Source organism: Haliotis rufescens, unplaced genomic scaffold, assembly GCF_023055435.1.
Source record: "Haliotis rufescens isolate VD_foot unplaced genomic scaffold, xgHalRufe1.0.p SCAF_13, whole genome shotgun sequence".
Taxonomy (NCBI): domain Eukaryota; kingdom Metazoa; phylum Mollusca; class Gastropoda; order Lepetellida; family Haliotidae; genus Haliotis; species Haliotis rufescens.
Genome location: NW_025963813.1, coordinates 12,072,619 through 12,092,337, shown reverse-complemented (window position 1 = coordinate 12,092,337; position 19,719 = coordinate 12,072,619). Strand labels below are relative to the sequence as shown.

Genomic DNA, 19,719 nt, shown 5'->3' with positions numbered 1-19,719 from the left:
CGTCAACCAGGTCACACATTATAACCACTCAATTCTCATTGGTCAGTTCTCTTGTCAATAATGGTGACAGGAGTACCTATTCTGCTTCAGAATTCAAACAGGTAATATCAGCACAGAAATGTGTACAAATGTGATATTTTTTTCGAAAATCAGTGTGAGGGTCAATGTTGTCCATCAATGCAGTTAGCAATATTTCAGCCAGATCACAGTGTCCTGCGGGCTGAGGGGCGGTCGGGTAGCCTAGTGGTTAAAGCGTTCGCTCGTCACGCCGAAGACCCGGGTTCGATTCCCCACATGGGTACAATGTGTGAAGCCCATTTCTGGTGTCCCCCACCGTGATATTGCTGGAATATTGCTAAAAGCGGCGTAAACCCATACTCACTCACTCACTCACCATGTCCTGCAGATAATCTAGTTTGGACCTGGCGAATCTGTGACTGATATTATGAGCAACAATTCCTGCAATATGTGTGTGACGACATTCATTTAACCACCGGATCCAAGGGCCTGACCACCAAATTCACTCTCATAACATTAATATGCTGGGCCCTAATTCTACCCCAAATTCCACACAAAGCGTTCATCAATGTAAGAATATTATTTCAAAACACAAACCATGAATACATCTCTCTCTAGGATTGGGTTTAATATTGAGGCTTTGGTTGCAAATCCGTTCAGACGACTTTTTCCAATGATGGAGACAACACATACTTTTCTGTCTCTGTTTGGAAGAGTGCTGAAATGGCAAAAACAAATATGTTTCACACAGGTTTCTAGGAGAAACTTAAACAACACTTTTTTTTGTGTAATGTTTACAAACAGTTTGAAAAGTATAGGTGGTAAGAAAAATAAATGTGTCTAGCTCAATTAGATTCTTTAATCCGGCATTAAAATGTTTGGGTTGGTTGGATGGTATGGAAAAATGAAATGTTAAATTTGTTTGAAGTTCATGATACCAAAATAATATGTCGCCCCAGTGATAGTATAATAATGGGATTGTGTATTTCAGTTTGGATTTGTTGTCTGTATTTCCGGTGTTACGTGCTCACGGTGTATCAGCTGATAATGTTTTTTGAGAGGGGGGAAAACATATTGTCAGTGTAAACCTTGACATTATTAAAAGTGTAGGTAAATTTTGGGAGCCAATTGTTACCATGTCAGGGTTAGAAACTAACATTTTTTGTCCACTAGTCCTTATAATGATAACATATAGCAAAACCCCTTAAAATGGGCCAATTTCGACTAGTCCTTAGAATACCTTTACTATTGGGCAGTTTGGTAAGGACTACAGGACTAGTGCCAATTTCTAATGCTGCCATGTGCTATAACCGAGGTTTGAACGTGCAATAGTGAGGGAACACTATATATGTTATGAAAGTGACACTTGAGTTTATTCTTTTTGTTCACATACATCTAGCACCTCAGATATGAGGTGGGCGTGACCAAAATGCAAATGTCCAATTGGCAAAAAAATATTTCCGGATCCCTGTGTTGCCCTACTCTCTTTTAAAGTGACACGTTCAGCTATTTCATTCAGTCAGAAAACATTTTATGTTTCTAAATAACGTGTTTGTAGTGTCCAGAGACTATATCATGTTGTATACATACAAAATTATTTGACTGAAAATCATAAAAATGTTAATAGCTACAAGTTGCTGCTTTTATCATTTTATTTTTCTAATCCATCAAAAAAAATGCAGTCAAGCAAATGAAAATAAAGTTAAGGTTAAACAATTGATTCATTTCATTTGCTGATTGTGGCTTTTGGCTCCAGTCAGTCAATATTCTGTAAAATATTTAAAAGTGTCCCCTGAGAAAACATTAAGATGACTTGGGGTTCAACTCTTTAACAGTATTTCAGTTATATCACGACATGTTCACTTGATGTTGGAGGAAGACCTAATCAAATTGAAACAGGTCAAGTTAACCACTTGTAAGAAAACACATCACAATGTTACGTTATCAAGAATAAAAATTAGGGTGAATTTGTGGTTCAAACCCACGATCAGAGGATTCATTGCACATAACAGCACCCATTGATGACTGAGCCAGCCAGGTATCCCAAATATGAAATAACAGCCAGAGTTACAGACTTGTGAACTATAATTCAACAATTTCCGTTTCAATTTCTCTGACCCCATCCGGCATAAAGAGTGTTATTGTTTGTTTTTTGTGACACTGCAATGAGCAATATTTCAGGTATGTTACAGCGTTCTGAAAATGATCAAATTTGGACCACATCAACCAGTGATTGATATCTCAGGCAACATCCAGCTGTTACTGTGTGAGAATTAGCAATCAACCAAGTCACTTAAACTTGTTTCATTTAGTCACCTCTTATGACAAGTATACATTGTTATTCTAAACAGAATCCCTACAGGCTCATTTAAAAAGGCATGAATTGTACCATGGATATCAAATAACAACCTCTGTTTATCGATGGTAACAGCTGTCAAACTTTAAAAGATTCATTTTGCAAAATGCAATAAAGAAAACAAACAACATCATATCCAGTACTTTTTACATTACAAGTTGCACTTTCATTGCCTTCTGCAGTCATTGTGCAATCAATAGAATACAAGAAAACGAGAAGTTTATGGCAAGATTTACTCCAACTCTCAGTCGTCTCCTCAGCGCTTATTTAATTACGGCGTATTGTCACCAGATGCTAATTAGAGTCAACGATATGACACCTAGTCATCGGACCAGTAGCGATTATAGTCCATAATGGGCACATTTTGAATCAATGTAAAAAGCCATCCATATTTTTATAATTTCAAAGTTGTGAGTAATAATCGAAAAATAATAAAAGCACATATGAGAAACTACTGGCAACTTGTTTTGTCATTGTCAGTGGAAATATGTTGACACCCTATAAAACTACCCACTAGCTAGTAACTACTGAATCCTTTTCTTTCAAAGCTTTCCGTTTCGTTTTTGACGTAGGTCTAGTACTTTGACAACCAAACATATCTCGTGTAATGCTGGTCGTTCACATGTCACACTGGAAGTCTTGGAATAATGGTTCAGAGACGTAACTTGCAACAAGCCTACACGTCTACACATCAAGCAAGTGAACTTAATTGAAAATAATTACAACTTACTGAATGTCAAAATTTGGTGGAAAAGAAAAGATATCCAAGAAAGCAGCCATTTTCAGTTTACTATCAAAGGGAAATAACTCTAATGCAGTTTGCCTTATACCCACCCACTAACAATAGAGAAGACGACAAAATAACATAAGATTAATTACACAAGAAGCTTGTTGGTTTTCTGTTGTAAGGGAATTAATGGCAACCAGTTTCTTTGAAACATTAATACATTGTATACGTGTACCAGGAAATTGTTGATATTTTATTCATTTATTAATCTTCCTATACGATTTCGTTTACTAATCTTCTATCTATAGCTGTTTCTCTCTTGCTGGTATCTTAACTTTATTAAAAGTCCATGCGTGAATAAATTGGGTGCATGGTAGGAGGCGCCGATTTATTATTTATTCCCTAATTTGTATATCAATAAGTGCCTTCAGATCGCGCGGAGAAGGAAAAACCTTGTCTTACTATCCACGCCATGCTGCAGTGTTAATGGTTAGTGGGCGGCCGAGTCCCATCTGTCTTCCAGTCGAGTTACGCCCATTTCTGGTGTGGCGGTTGACCACATCCTACGTCTTGAGCAGTACCTCTATCTCCAGCTTTGGGGCCACACTTCTGTCTGCCTCCACCACATTATTGGCTGCCTCCACTGCCCCCAGTTTTATCCTCACTGGGGTGGTCGGGTAGCCTAGTGGTTAAAGCATTCGCTCGTACGCCGAAGAACCGGATTCGAATCCCGACATGGGCACAATGTGTGAAGCCCATTTCTGGTGTCCCCCGCCGTGATATTGCTGGAATATTGCTAACAGCGGCGTAAAACCAAACTCACTCACTCATGGTTAAGTATTGACATACAGTAGGGCTGGGACGGGTAACTCGGGTACTCGGGTCGGATGGGTACTGAGTAGGACCCGGGTACCCACAGGACTACCCGGACTCGTGGTTAGTTACGTGATATCTTGTTTAATCATAAAAACAAATATCTAGAACTCTATGGTTACACTACAAGTCACTAATGTTCGCCTTTCTTTCAGCCTAAGCACCATTGCTTCTGACCTTTATAGGTTTAAATAAAAATAACACTTCAGTCAACTTCAGTGTATGCATGACCAGATCGTTTTATACATATATTTAAATACATTTTACCAGGGCTACACTCAAACTATTTCCAAACGGACATTTTGTACCAAACTCTTGAGCCCTGTAACGGGTACCCGGGTAGGGTCGGGTAATAGCGATGTGGGTACCCGTGTAGTCAATTTGGACTCGTCCCAGCTCTAACATACAGACTACCTTGTATTGATGTATACTTGACATTACATGACTGTACATAACGTTCGGTCCAGAAAATACATTTGGAACATATGTGCTGCGGTTAAAGGGGAAGTGTACACGCAAAAGTTAGTTTCTTTCTTTTTCTAAACAAAACGCAATTTTAGAATTAGTTAGTATCTGTGTTTGAAAATATGCACTCATTGTTTCACAATGAAAGTAGGAAGCTCACAATAGTGTGAAAATGATATGCCGTTATGAGGCCTTCGTTTTTCGAGCTAAACAGGCCTGAGTTATCCCCCTTAGATTATGACGTAATTGGTGCCAATTCAACTGGGTCCCTGTCTATTCTCAACGCAAAAGAAATCAAGTACCAGTTTGCGGTAAAACAACATGGCCTACGACACACTCCGGCGCAATGGTGACTCAGCATAACACTATGCTGGCTGGCATCTGAGACGCAAGAATCACACACATGTACCTACACCACGTGAAGCGGCTCTAACAAAGCATGCTGACGTCATAATGTTTATCAATTGGCACCAATGACGTCATATTGCAAGGGGCATAAGCCATGGTGTTTTTGTTATGGAAATAGAACACTTGGTAAATGTGAAAAATATAAATAGCTTTAATGCGAAAAATATGTTGATTAATTATGATATTTTTATATTTTTGTCTATGACACTTCTAGGTTAACACTTTTAATGTGGAAAAAGTACAAGAAAAATAGGTTCATTTCCGTGTGAACTTGCCCTTTAAGGAACTGTGTGTCACTGACGCAGTCAAGGTTAACTTCACCCAAAAAACCCGTGTCTTCCTTCCGCCCTGATGAATGCCCAGTGACGTCGAAGCATTGACATACAAAGCTAATTTTTTTAAGACGGCTGGTGAAAGCAGTCTGAAACCTATATGTTTCGATGTTGACGTAACGTCAAACGTCTCCCGTGATTACGTTATGCTCACTGGAGGGAAATCTTCAAAAGAGGATGACGGAAATCGCTGAACTTAAGACTAAGTCGAAGGTAGCTGTGTAGCCTTTTCGTCACCACTCGCGTGTCTATATTCGGCTTGTCAGAATAGGTCTTCAGCAACCCATGCTTGTCGTAAAAGGAGACTAACGGGATCGGGTGGCCAGGCTCGCTGACTTGGTTGATGCATGTCATCGATCCCAATTGCGTGGATCGATGCGCATGATACTAATCACTGGATTGTCTGGTCCAGACTCGATTATTTACAGACCGCCGTCATATAGCTGGAATATTGCTGAGTGCGGCGTAAAACAACAAACCAACCAACCAAACCAACCAACATTCGGCTTGTCACGGAGCGGGACGATATGTAAACACAGGCTGATGGGTCGATCCATAGCCTCCCATTAGTGACATATTAATAAACTGATAGGAAGCGATGAACTGATGCGGGGATTACAAAGCTTGTGTTAAACCCTAAACGGATATGAGGGGACACGGTGGCCGCAGTTTGATCGAGGGTTGAACGTTAATACTTAATAAGTTATGACATAGGTGACTATGCTTGTCGTAAAAGGCGCCTAACAGGATCGGGTGGTCAGGCTCGCTGACTTGGTTGATGCATGTCATCGATCCCAAATCATGATATCAATCACTGGATTGTCTGGTCCAGACTCGATTATTTACAGACCGCCGTCATATAGCTGTACTATTGCTGAGTTCGGCGTTAAACAACAAACCAACCAACATCATGGCAGTATTCAACATGTTTGCTAGCTGGTGCCTGTCCACTTTGAGGGACCAGTGATATGTTCCATCTGCGTGTGAAGGTTCTATGTGCCGGTTCTGCGCGTTTAAAACCTGGCAATCGTTTGCGGTTGCGTTTTTCAAATGTATATGTGGATTTCCATAATTATTAACTTATGTGCCACACTTGGAAAATCACTTGCTGTGAACACCGACCTTTTTTTTAACTATACTGGACTACTTTCTATGTTCGTAAGTTCACAAAAACTGTTTTGGCAATACGAATTAGGGTTGCGTTATGTATTTAAAGATTTAATTCTGTCAGGCATGCTGTAAGATATATTTAAATGTTCGACTATGGCAACGGGTTTGTGCTGATTGCAACCCATATAGAAATTATATCTGAAGAACATGAAAAAAACACACGACCCTTTGCGATAATCTCAACACCTGTTGCGGCGGTGTGTGTGTGTTTGTGTGTGTGAATGTGTGTGAGAATGTGTGCGTGTGTGTGTGTGTGAGTGCGTGTTTAGTGTGTGTGCGTGTGTGTGTGTGTGTTCGGTGTGTGTGTGTGTGAGTGTGCGTGCGTGCGCTGGCGGTAGGGCTGGGACGGATAACTCGGGTACTCGGGTCGGGTGGGTACTGAGTAGGACCCGGGTACCCACAGGACTACCCGGATCCGTGGTTAGTCACGTGATTATTGTTTAATGACAAAAATTATCTAAAACTCCATGGTTACACTACAAGCCACCAATGTTCCCATTTCTTTCTGACCATGCAACCATTACCCCTGACTTGTATATGTTTCAATACAGATAAAACTTAATGCAATAAACTTCAGTGCATGCATGACCTGATCGCTTTATACTGCATGATACATTTTGCGAGGGCAAACTTTTCCCTCCGGACAGTCTGTACCTACCTCTTGAGACAAACAGCGGGTACCCGGGTAGGGTCGAGTAATAGGGGGTGGGTACCCGGGAAGTACCTTTGGACTCGTCCTAGCCCTAGCTGGCGGACCCCTTTTCAGACACCATACATGTTAACTCTGTGTGTGTGTGTGTGTGTGTGTGTGTGTGTGTGTGTGTGTGTGTGTGTGTGTGTGTGTGTGTGTGTGTGTGTGTGTGTGCGCGCGCGCGCGTGTGTCTGTGTGCGTGTCTGTGTGTGTATGTGTAAATAATCGAGTTCTTAATATTATCAGGAAAGATTCACGCCGCCATTGTTCGTTGACACGCTATCGACGTCATTGACAACGGGTGATTTATCGCTGAGTAATAATCACTCACTGTTTACAGGCAATACCTGCAGTTCTCGTGTACTGACGGGTCTTTACCGCCAGTGACCTGGTCAACTGAATGTCATAGTCTGGGTACGATGCTGCACTGAGACAGCCATGACATGCTCCGGGTACGATGCTGCACTAAGACAGCCATGACCTGCTCCGGGTACGATGCTGCACTAAGACAGCCATGACCTGCTCCGGGTACGATGCTGCACTAAGACAGCCATGACATGCTCCGGGTACGATGCTGCACTAAGACAGCCATGACCTGCTCCGGGTACGATGCTGCACTAAGACAGCCATGACATGCTCCGGGTACGATGCTGCACTAAGACAGCCATGACCTGTTCCGGGTACGATGCTGCACTAAGAAAGCCATGACATGCTCCGGGTACGATGCTGCACTAAGACAGCCATGACATGCTCCGGGTACGATGCTGCACTAAGACAACCATGACCTGCTCCGGGTACGATGCTGCACTAAGACAGCCATGACCTGTTCCGGGTACGATGCTGCACTAAGACAACCATGACATGCTCCGGGTACGATGCTGCACTAAGACAACCATGACATGCTCCGGGTACGATGCTGCACTAAGACAGCCATGACCTGTTCCGGGTACGATGCTGCACTAAGACAACCATGACATGCTCCGGGTACGATGCTGCACTAAGACAACCATGACATGCTCCGGGTACGATGCTGCACTAAGACGGCCATGACCTGTTCCGGGTACGATGCTGCACTAAGACAGCCATGACATGCTCCGGGTACGATGCTGCACTAAGACAGCCATGACATGCTCCGGGTACGATGCTGCACTAAGACAACCATGACCTGCTCCGGGTACGATGCTGCACTAAGACAGCCATGACCTGCTCCGGGTACGATGCTGCACTAAGACAACCATGACATGCTCCGGGTACGATGCTGCACTAAGACAGCCATGACCTGCTCCGGGTACGATGCTGCACTAAGACAGCCATGACCTGTTCCGGGTACGATGCTGCATTAAGACATTGTGACAAATTTTCTACAACATTTAAAAGTTTTGAGGTTTTGTTAAAATGAAACTGAGCAACTACCAACATAACAGTAAAACATATAGGATTGACAAAATTATAATGCCTGAATTCCCTATACAATTACCATTACAGCCCCATGTCCCAGGATTGATGCATTTATCACGGCCGCCGTGAAATTACAACAATCGAAGGTAAGGCGGTGAATTCATTCGAGTGTAACCGTAAAAATATGGGGTAAATTACACAATGCGATCTTTACGCTGCGACAATCGTCTGGGAAACGACACTGACAGCCGCTTTTAGGCTCGCTGACTTGGTTGATGCATGTCATCGTATCCCAATTGCGTGGATCGATGCTCATGATATTAATCACTAGATTGTCTGGTCCAGACTCGATTATTTACAGACTGAGTTTATTGCTGAGTGCGGCGGTAAACAACAAACAAGAAATGGGGTTATGTCTTATTTCTAGTTTTACGGATTTTAAAGAGATGGATGAAGGTTGAATCAGTACAGAGTTAATAATAACCCATTCTTTGCCGTGTGTGTAGCGAGGATGCTCTGTTACGTTTAAGCTGCTCCGTGATCTGATACAAATGTTCACCGAGTTTTGCCAAATCAGCACAAATGACCATGCACTATTTCCATGCGTATGAGCCCGAAATACACGGCAGGTCGTTCCTCATGTGTGGCACGCGGCGCAAATGACATACCTCGCCTCACGTTTCTCCTTCTTGTTGTCTGTCCTATTACATGTACCACTGACATGTTTACCAAGATCGTTCTGTGAAAACACACACACACACACACACACACACACACACACACACACACACACACTTAAGTCCCATAAACTTTGCTATACCACTAGAACTATCTTGTCAGATACCACCGTTAACAAAGGAATACGATCATTGCGTCTCATAAGAGCCTGCTCTTGTTTAACGCCGCACTCAGCAATATTTCAGCCGTTTCCTAGCGGTTTGTTGTCAGTCGAGTCTGGACCAAACACACCGGTGATGGATATTGTAAGTCACAAGTCCGATCACCCAATTCAACAAGCATTGTGTGTTATTATAATTACTTACATGGTCATGTGGTGTGAGGGATCTATATATAAACATAACGGTAATGAGTTCCTCAGCTGTAACCAAGGTAATGCGGTATCTCACTTAATGTCAGTTAATCAAGCCAACTGACCGGTCTATACTCTGACAAGTTGCCTTTCCATTCATTCCAGTTGCCATAACAATTGCTAACACCAGAATTATTTCGGCCTGTGTTCCAAACGAAATCCTAATGATGTGTTGCAGATCTGTATGTACACACACGCACTCGCCAACCAAGTCCGCACTTATCGCCATGTGCTAATTGGCAACTGTGGAGCAGAGAACAGATGTTCCTCTAAAAGCCCTGGTTCTTGCCGATGTAGACCCTGAAACAAATATATCCAATACAGCCCATGCAAGTGTATAATGCTGGGCAAGTCTAGATCACTGCAGTGTCAGGCGGGGACACAAGAAAATGGCAATCGACCCCGGGTTGTCGGAGTGCCGAGTGAATGCGTTAACCACCTAGCCATACTACTGCCCCCTTATCTTGATAAACCAGCGAATACAGATAGACTTATTAAGCAATGTATACCACTTGTACTCCCTACTTGCTATTCTCAATGTGTGCACGAAATGTTGTTACATGTATATAGGGGTAAGAAAAGTTGTTACATGCCACCACCCAACATATAATGAATGGCCAGTCCCTAGGATGACTGCGTGTCAGCATGGTCCGGACTTGGCTATTTGATCGATTACCTGGCCGCCGCGATGTTGCTGAAATATTGCGGACTGCGGCATCCGGCAATATTCACTCATTTCAAATCACTCCGTCGGTGTACGTGTATGCTTGAAAGTACATGAATGTACACTATCTTCGCATAGCCGAACCTGTTTTACTTATCTGCCGTCTCTGATAACGCCCACAATCAGCACACCTCTCTGCAGTTGTACTAAATAACTCCCACTCGTGTTTGCGAAAGATAAGTCACCAAGCAAGCACATGATGTATAAACTATGTTGCTGTTGTCAATCAAGGAAACTGCGTCTGTTTCATTCAACTATTTTCGCACCCGAAGATGACCGGTTAATTTGTATCGCTTTAGAGTTAATTTTAACTGGGTTAAAGAGAAAGTTTGTTTTGTGAAAAATTTGAAAAATAATTTAGCGTGAAATTAGGGATAGTAAAATCCGGCCAATACTATGAACAATACGTGCAGTAACGGCGCTTGGTATTTAGGTGAGTCGTGACAGTGCAGTCTCAAACATGATGGTGCATATGTTAATGCACAGTTCCGCTTTATTAACACTTCCTTCTGTATATATGGGTGACGCAATACGAACAATAACCGATGGTATTAGAACAATGGACCTTTCTGTGTGTAAAACACACCCATTAGTCTGAAGTAAATTGAGCCAGCACTTCGTGGCAGATTTCAGATTTTTATGGAGGAGCTATTTTACTTCCCTCAATGTACCTATGGTTAATGATCCATGTCAATAAATGTTTAAAACTACATTGTGTTATGAAAAAAGGGCACTAGATTTAAAGAAATGTGGGTGGGTTGGTTATTTTATAAAAGGATTAGTTTGTTCAGGAATATGCCCCAAATGAATAGTTTGTTGGCAGTTTGTTTTGTGTTAATAATGACATATTGTTGGGAGGATTGGGTGTGACCTGGGCCATGAGTTGAAGAGTGGGAGATGTTTTAGGACTAAAATTGTTTTGTGCAAGAAAGCCCTGGTTGATAGTGTGTCATTGTAGGCAGTGTGATTAGGTGCTCATTCTATCAACCCCTGGTTTCCCTGGCAAAAATCAATTACAGGCCACTGCCAATCGAATCAGGCTCTAATTGAAGCTATGGCAGCAAATGGGTCCAGGGTATTTATCATGATACAATAGAAGAATAATACACTGGATAATGGGATGTTATAAGGGGTTTCAGAAGGAACTGGTCCTGTCAACTCATGTCGTCCTATCATGTCATTGGATTGGATGGTTACAATGTGTGACCTGGGCCCTTGATCTCAGCACTAAGACCATTATAAGTTTATGTTGAAGTGTGGGAGTAGTCTTAGTGCTGAGATCATTTCATGGAAGGCCCTGGCTTATAGTGTGTCATTGTTGCCCAACAGTGTGGATAGTTGCTCATTCTATCAACCACTGGTTTCCCATTGCGAAAATAAATTTTAGCCCACTGTACATGAAAGGTGATTAAGGCTGATCAGCCATATCCCACCAACCTGGAAACAATCAAGTGTGGGTCATGCAAATTCCCTATAAGTATGATAAAACATGAACACTACAACCTAAAATATTCAATCTCATTGTAGTATATACCATATAAAGCTGTCATCAGCAATATATTTTGAATACTCAATGTATCTACTCTATTCTGTCTGCATCAATATCCACACAAGGGCATCCTGACAACATGGCCAAACGTACACTGACACAAAACCCGAGAAGTGATGTAGACAGACAGCAGTTTCATCATCTGATCATAGCATTCATGTAAGTCAGTATGGCTGTGGGCATAATTTGTCATGTCATATCAATTCATCATCACAAAATGCTCTAGACACAGCAACAAATAATTGCATTTGAACATAGTTTATTTCAAGCTAAAACGATTAGAATAGTTTACAAGCAAGTTTTCATAACCCCATTATACAAATGTCTTGATTCATAACACAAACATCACTCAAACTAAAAGTGGTTTTTTTTCTACAACAGACACCTTTAATAAACTTAACTAAACTGTCCAAATAACTTAGCCCAAAACCCTAGAACATACATAGAACTATGTACACAATTAAGACAATAAAATCTCACATGAACAATAAAATACAATAAAAGCTACACAGTGATGATAAAATGTATAACATCAACACAAAGGAAGGGGGGGGGGGGGGGGGATTCTTCATTTTAACTGTTCTGTTTTCATTTTTTGTACAAACAGCTAATATCGGTATAGGTCTCACGCAATACCACTGCTTGAAGTGTTCTGACAAACGTTTATCTTCATGATTGATGAGCTTGAGAATTTTTTTACTGGAACAATGGTATCCATCATTATTGGGAAAGTCCTACTTTCATCCATTTCAGACAAGCTATCAACATGGATTGCTGTTACAAATACTCAAAGAAAAGACAACACTACTGCCTGCAACATGTTTTGGGGGATTTATTTGAAATAAACGTATAATTTGGAATATCCAAAAACTAATGTATCATATATATGACCCATTAATACAAGGTTTAAATATGTCCAAAATAAACAAAAATCCCATTCACCAGTATCATACCGGTCACACTTTTCTTGAAAGTGAACAAATTAAAGACGAATGGCAGAGTGCTGTGAGTGGAAACAGAACACTAGCGGCTTGAAATGTTCCAATGTTACAACTTGCACACTGACATTTGCTGTGATATTAGAGAGCTGAGAAATATTTACAAAAGTAGAGAATCAGTATCCCTATGCTCCATAGACGCTTTCATCACTGTAGGCAATGTACAAGAAAAAGTCCTCCTCATGGTGTTCCTGCAAACAGAAAATAACACCATAAACAGAAATAAACAAGTACCGGGGTAATCATGACCATGTGAAAAAAAAGGACAAATGTTTTCTGATTTGTCTTGGTATCGCCATACTTTCACAATCCGTACCAAATGCTTTTCAGTCTACTCGCCCAACTTTGGCCCCCAGCAAAAGTTTTTTTTATACTTTAGTGTTTTCATAAGATCTATTATTAGTTAAGTTTACTGGAATGAATTATACTAGACTCTCGCTTTAGACTTGTTGCTAAAGTCAAAGACTGCTGTTACCACTAAGCTCCTATGAAACGAATCTATACAGCATATGTAACTAAAACATCTTGAACAAGAACATTGAACAAATGAATATCTATAAGTTAAAATTTCTTTAGGATTCTGGTAGCCATGTTTGATGTTGGGCGAGACAATCACCAAAATAAAAATCAGGAGAGATTTAAGCCTAATAATAATAATAATTGGTCAAGCGGTTTAGGTTAAAAAGACTTTAATATGAATCCAATATGGCTTTTGTTTGTGGCCAATTGCAAAAAACTCCAATCAGAAAAGTCTGATGGTCTTAAAATCTTTACAATTTCAGCAGTTTACCGCGTTTACCTGCAACTGTTTCTCATAAGAAGTGGACAAATGTGGAAAGTGTCAACAACTATTAACTCTTCACAAAATAAGTCGGGGACTTCCTGACCATCTGAGCTGAAAATGTTTGCATATATTTGTTTTCTCCTAGTCTTCTCCTGCAACATGGTAGTTATCCTGACATTACCTGGTAAAGAGCTCCCATGGTTGCACTGGTTGGGGGAATCACATTGTTGACAAAGAAGAAGAGTGCATCTTCAGGGCGGAGATGGATACGTTTGCGGATGAGAAAGTAGAACTGTCCGACTGTTAAATCAGATGGCACCAGATACTTCTTCTTGTCCAAGTCACCTACTCTGGCTTTAGGGGCTTTCTCAACAATGACCTGCGCAAGAAAACAAATCTGTTTGGATATTTGGTTACCAACTACATTGGCAGCAAACTTGTATCTCATGACATAAATACGTAAACAAAAGAAACCCTGTAGTAGTAAACCTGTTGTCTGACAACATCATAATTACAGTCATAACATTTGATATGTAATGTATATATTAACCTGTCAGGGCTCCAGATAACTTTTTGAGCAATTGAGTTTTTACTCGAAGGTTTATATTTAAACTGGGTTTTTACATTTTTCATTGGGTAACCAATATTTTTTCACTCATCTATTCATCACTCTATTGGGTTTTCCGCAAATTAGTTAAAATTTTGAGATTTAAAAAATAATAATGAAATGATGTTTTAGATGTATATAATGATCTTAAATATTGGCTTGACTCAGAAAGTAAATTAGCTTGTAATTGTGTTTCGGAAATTAGCTCCGTTGTATGCATGTTTAAAAGCTTTATTGGGTATTTACATGTGCTGATTTCAAACAATTTAGTTTTTAATTTAATGCAAGTATTTCTTCACGCAAGTTAATTGAAAGTAATTGGGTTTTCATTAGTTTTGGGGGGTATTTTACGCAAATACCCAGCTTATCTGTAGCTCTGACCTTTTTGAGGTTGCAAGGTTAGGAAACACATTCCGGCTGTCGCTTTCCTCATCTGGTATGCGATGTTCTCATTGGTCGGATGAAAGGTAATTCTTACATGACCCGTACTGGGATGTGCTCAGATCTTTGTTTAGCAGCAGCGAGAACCAAGATCTGATCTTACTGATACTGTCATGACATGAAAACATCCATGACTTATATATATTTTCTATGACAACTAAGGTTTATTTGTTTCAAACCTCAAAATAACACTAATCCAAACTGTGATTGTTGTAAACAATGGTGAATTGATGCGATCAACAAACCAGCTCACACAAGATTTAGACAAAATTAAATTAATGTCATCACTGTTGAATGAAATGTGAAAAACATGAATGAAACAGAGTGAAAACATTTTTTCAATTCTCATTTGAATCTTAGATGGCAGACAAATTCTTTAGTTTTGAAAGAATCAAACCACAGATGAACTGATCCTTGTCCTCCTTTCGAGTTTGCAATGTCCAAGTCTTATTTTATTTGTATCAACACATTACTTGATGATGACATGATGATTCACTGATTCAGACAACACACATGATGATATGCATGGCATAGTAATACGCCAAACTGTTTTTCCGTAGTCATGACAACAAAAGTAACACCAAAATCATGTTACATATGACATCCATTGTGTTGTTCTGCATGTTCAGGCAATTACATGCAATCCTATCCATGCCCAGAGTACCATCATCCTTTGAGACAACTATCTACTATAGAAAATGATGCTGACATGTTCATGTTATCACTTACATAAAATGACAAATCACTTTTAATCTTCCCATGACACAAACCTGGAAATATAGTGTACTGAACCTGTTAACTAAATTTCATGTTAATCAACATCACTCTTCTAATTTATTTCATTCTGGTAGACCTGCTGAAAAAATACAATATGCCACTGGACAGTTTTACTTCAATATCGTCTCAAGTTAAGATTGGTCTTAGTGTCAATCATACAATAAATTACAATGATTACATCAACAAACCATTCATAGAGCTCCAGATAAGCTGCTTATCTGCGTAAAATATGCATCAGAAATGCAGAAATATGCAGTAAAATAAAATCCAAGCGTATCAAATACGCAACGAACATAACGGATACGCTACAAAAATAAAACGTGTGCGTATCATCAAATTATTGTGAAGTAACCCTGCGTATTTGATTAGCAAATCAGCAACTTATTTTGAAATTATAAACGGACATTCCGTCAACCTTGGTAAACTCCACGATGACAGTTACATCATGATCATTTGCCATCACACTTTCTTGTGGGATTATCGTGGTATTTTTTTAGTCCTAAAAAGCTCTCGAACCCACACGACACCAGTTTGCTGGGACTAGATGAATAGTGTTATTAAATATTTAACTAAAATTCCCACATGTGTAAAAACTAGTGGGTAACAGAAATTTGAATACCCAGATAGAATAACTGATACCCAACGATTTTAAAATGCATGGGTAAAATACCCACAACACCAAAAGCTATCTGGAGCTCTGCATTCATCGACAATTCATCCAGAGAAGCACAGGACTTTGCTGGTGCTAGAATCAGGAACAGGTAATAAAACCTTGTCGTCATTTAATTCATCATATTTATCTCATCAGTAATGAGTCATTGATAAGAGTATTTCTGATGATTGATTGATTGATTGATTGATATGCGTTTGCTTGGTGTATGGTTGTAACAATTTGATTGTGGAATGTCATGCAAATCAACTTTTAGCAAGTATAAATAGAAAATTTATATCATATTTGACTGTTTGATTTGATATCAATCATTAGTTGTGGTTGTGATTGCCTCATGTGTACATTTTACTTTTTCACCAAGCAAACTATTCATAGACAAAAAGCATGTTAAGATTATTGTTTCACATACACGATCATGATTGTTTCAATAAAGTGTATTAACTAACAGTTAAATTAATAGTTAAATAGCTTAAAGAATTATTTTCACTGGTCGCATCATATAACCTTAAGTGTTACAAACACAGTCCTCAACAAAATTAGATGGTAGATAACATATTATCTTGTGATGTTGACAGACTTCACTTTTCTCACTTATTACATATCCTTACTTTCTGATTTACTGATTAGTTCCTGTCTCCATGTTCACATCTCGTTTTCTTTTAAGGGAGTTGTACACGTTGCAGACTTTGCATTGTTTAGGAGTTCAAGAAGTTCAGAACTAAACAGGTCGCAAATGTCACACTTCAGAAAGTATTGGCATGTAATAATCTCACTGTAAAAACAAAAGAGCCCTTTAAAGAGGTAGGGGGTAAAGGGTAATTTTCCAACGTGTCACAAACAATGCCCAGCTTGAAACATTCCTTTTATCATTGTACAGGAATAAGATTTGAATCCACACACCACACAGTAACAATGTGAATATAACACTACAGTATTGCAATCATCCCATTGTAATTGCAGTCATATTGCTTTGACTAATTTATCATCATTGGGACCAAAAATGCAAGCATGCTGGTCACCTAAGAAATGACAAACACAAAGCAAAGAAATATGGGAACAAAGAATGCTACGGTTACTTTTCGTACCATTCATGAGTGTCAATGAAATGCAATGTCAATGGGTCACAGAATTCATAAGACAGTGTACTGACATTTATGACGTAATCAGTGTTTGAACACAAGAATTTGTTAACTTCACATCGACTTAAGCAGTCGAATGGAAATCTGGGCATAGCTTTATTCTTTGTTGAGGAAAAGGGCAATCAAAGACGGTTGACATGGCTAATTTTCGCTTTCATTCAGAGAAGAAAAAGAAAACAAAAATGGCCGAATCGACTTTCGATATTATACTGATTTAGCACACACCCATCAAAGTGAAATATATTCATCAGAGAATCCACACCACAAAAGATGAAACGGTTTAAACGAAAAATAACAATGACAGATTGGTTACCACACAACAGTGACTCCATTATTCCTGGTCAGCTGTTTGTTTTCATTATTTCAAAAGGGAAGTGGATCTAACCCCCATATTTTCGTCTCTGCTACTTACTGGGACACGGTCAGGATACTTCTTCCTGATTTTCTCCCCCTCGGCCCTCCTCTTCTCAAATGGATGCTCTTCTTTGTATTGCCACTTCATCGTGATCGTCGTAAATGTTGAAATATGACTGCTGCGATTATGCTTGTTTCCGACCTGACAAGATGGCGACTTTGCTGATGTAAACACAAAGACTACTGCGCAGCGGCAAATAGGTCAGATATAAATTACGTTTTTCTGTATAATTCGATGATATATTCCTCTCACATTTACGTGCTTGTCTATACTTCGTATTTATAAAGTCGCCCAGATCCGATACGAATATATCCCAGCTTTCCTGTGAGTTTTCAATGTTGTATTTATGCACTATCACGAGGATTGTTACACAATCACGTGACCTGGCGTAAAGGAAAAACCAATGACGTTTGGTGTTATTTATAGTATCAAAACATATAACCACGTGGATATTTCACCAATCGCATGCAATTATTTCATAGAAGATCGTATATACACGTAAGCCTACGTGTAGTTTATTTTCACAGCCGAATTAAAGGGGATAGTAACAGCCCTGCACAGCGCTCAAATACATAGACAAAAAAACAACCTAATCCTTTCACACTCAATTACTGGGCCCCAGGCCATAAAACACAAAAACACACAAACGCCCAAAACTAATACAACTGATAATTTAAAGCGCCAACAATCCACGTAAACTAGGCAAAAACATAAAAATAGTTTGGATCCCTACACACGTTGGAGTGTTTGGCTACGAACACGCAGACAAAGCAGACAAATCAGCACTAAAATTAGAAGATGTAAGCATGAACCTACCAATATCAAAAAACGAAATTAAAAGTATCATAAAGGGGAAAATCTTCCAAAAGTGGCAAAATAACGTTCAGAAATCTGACTGCAAACTAAAACGCCTGCTACAAAAGCCACTCAAAGAAAAACAAAAATCCACCATAAAACCAAAAGATATGACAGAGTAATAACTAAACCTCAAACATGCCACACAAAGTTAAACTCCCACCTACACCAAATTAAAAATAAAATACCAAACCGGTAAATGACCCCACTGCAACCTAAAAGAAATTCCTGAACACGTAATACTGTATTTCACACAACAACACGGAACAACACTCCAATCCATACTATACTGCAACGATCAAATGACACTAGCAAGGCTACTAAACCCTCAAAATGAGTTACAAACCCTTACAAACAAGACATCTATCTAATCAAAACAGACCTACTCGGCCGCATCTAAAAAAAAGTACAACAAACAAGCTGTCCATAAACCCTAAAAACCTATAAAACACACAAACTCACAAAAACTCCATTTTATTCAAAATTCCAAATTTCTTCTCCAGATTAAGTAAGCAACCATAAAAGTCCCCCTAGGGTGCCTAACCTTCTGGGACATACCCTTTTCCACCAAACACAAAATGGCCTGGCGGGCTCGTGCGCGAAATACTTATATGTCGGAAAGCGCACGTTAATTCCCCATTTAAGTTACTCGTTTATTTGCTGGGAGTTTTAAGGTGCTCGCCAGACAAGCACTGATAATTTCATGATGAGATGATGATAAGTTGTTTTGAAATATCGTAATATTAAACGTATTTAGTCCCGTGATGATGACAGCCACACATACCTAACCGAATAAACATACACGCCTTCAATAATTTAGGGATAGGCGAGAAGGTCATGGAAGTTCTCAAACATCGCCTGACGTTGTATGGTGATTGCTTCTCACGTCGTCATCCTGTATCCCGACTAAACAGTCACATTTCTGAAATCTGAAAATTGTGCGTATTTAAGAGCCGAAGTCTTTTTGTATTTCAAGATTTATATAACCCTTCCAGCTATTTTCTGGGCCCGGTTGTATCAAACTTTATGATGCTTTAAGAATTCAATATAACTATGCTTGTCGTAAGAGGCGACTAACGGGATCGGGAGGTCAGGTTCGCTGACTTGGTTGATGCATGTCATCGTATCCCAATTGCGTGGATCGATGCTCATGATGTCAATGACTGGTTTGTCTGGTCCAGACTCGATTATTTACAGACCGCCGTCATATAGATGGAATATTGCTGAGTGCT

At 39.7% G+C, this 19,719-nt stretch overlaps 2 protein-coding genes across 3 annotated transcripts in view; both read right to left on the bottom strand.

The window, feature by feature from the left end:
- LOC124139109 (nonsense-mediated mRNA decay factor SMG8-like) overlaps positions 1 to 3,167 on the bottom strand; it is a 46,210-nt gene extending 43,043 nt beyond the window's left edge. For both annotated transcript variants that reach the window (XM_046506129.2, XM_046506130.2), the window contains exons 1-2: positions 3,105 to 3,167; positions 616 to 736 (exon numbers count right to left, since the gene is read on the bottom strand). In XM_046506129.2, the coding sequence (XP_046362085.2) occupies positions 616 to 736; positions 3,105 to 3,154 (171 nt within the window). In that variant the 5' untranslated portion in view covers positions 3,155 to 3,167. The remainder of the gene's footprint in view (positions 1 to 615; positions 737 to 3,104) is intronic.
- An 8,876-nt stretch (positions 3,168 to 12,043) lies between these two features.
- On the bottom strand, positions 12,044 to 18,001 carry LOC124139108 (gamma-aminobutyric acid receptor-associated protein). The gene is made up of 3 exons (XM_046506128.2): positions 17,630 to 18,001; positions 13,765 to 13,962; positions 12,044 to 12,990 (listed from the first exon to the last, which is right to left on the bottom strand). Exons 1-3 carry the CDS (start codon positions 17,717 to 17,719, stop codon positions 12,925 to 12,927), a joined length of 354 nt encoding a protein of 117 aa, XP_046362084.1. The 5' UTR covers positions 17,720 to 18,001; the 3' UTR covers positions 12,044 to 12,924.
- Between the last annotated feature and the right edge of the window lie 1,718 nt (positions 18,002 to 19,719).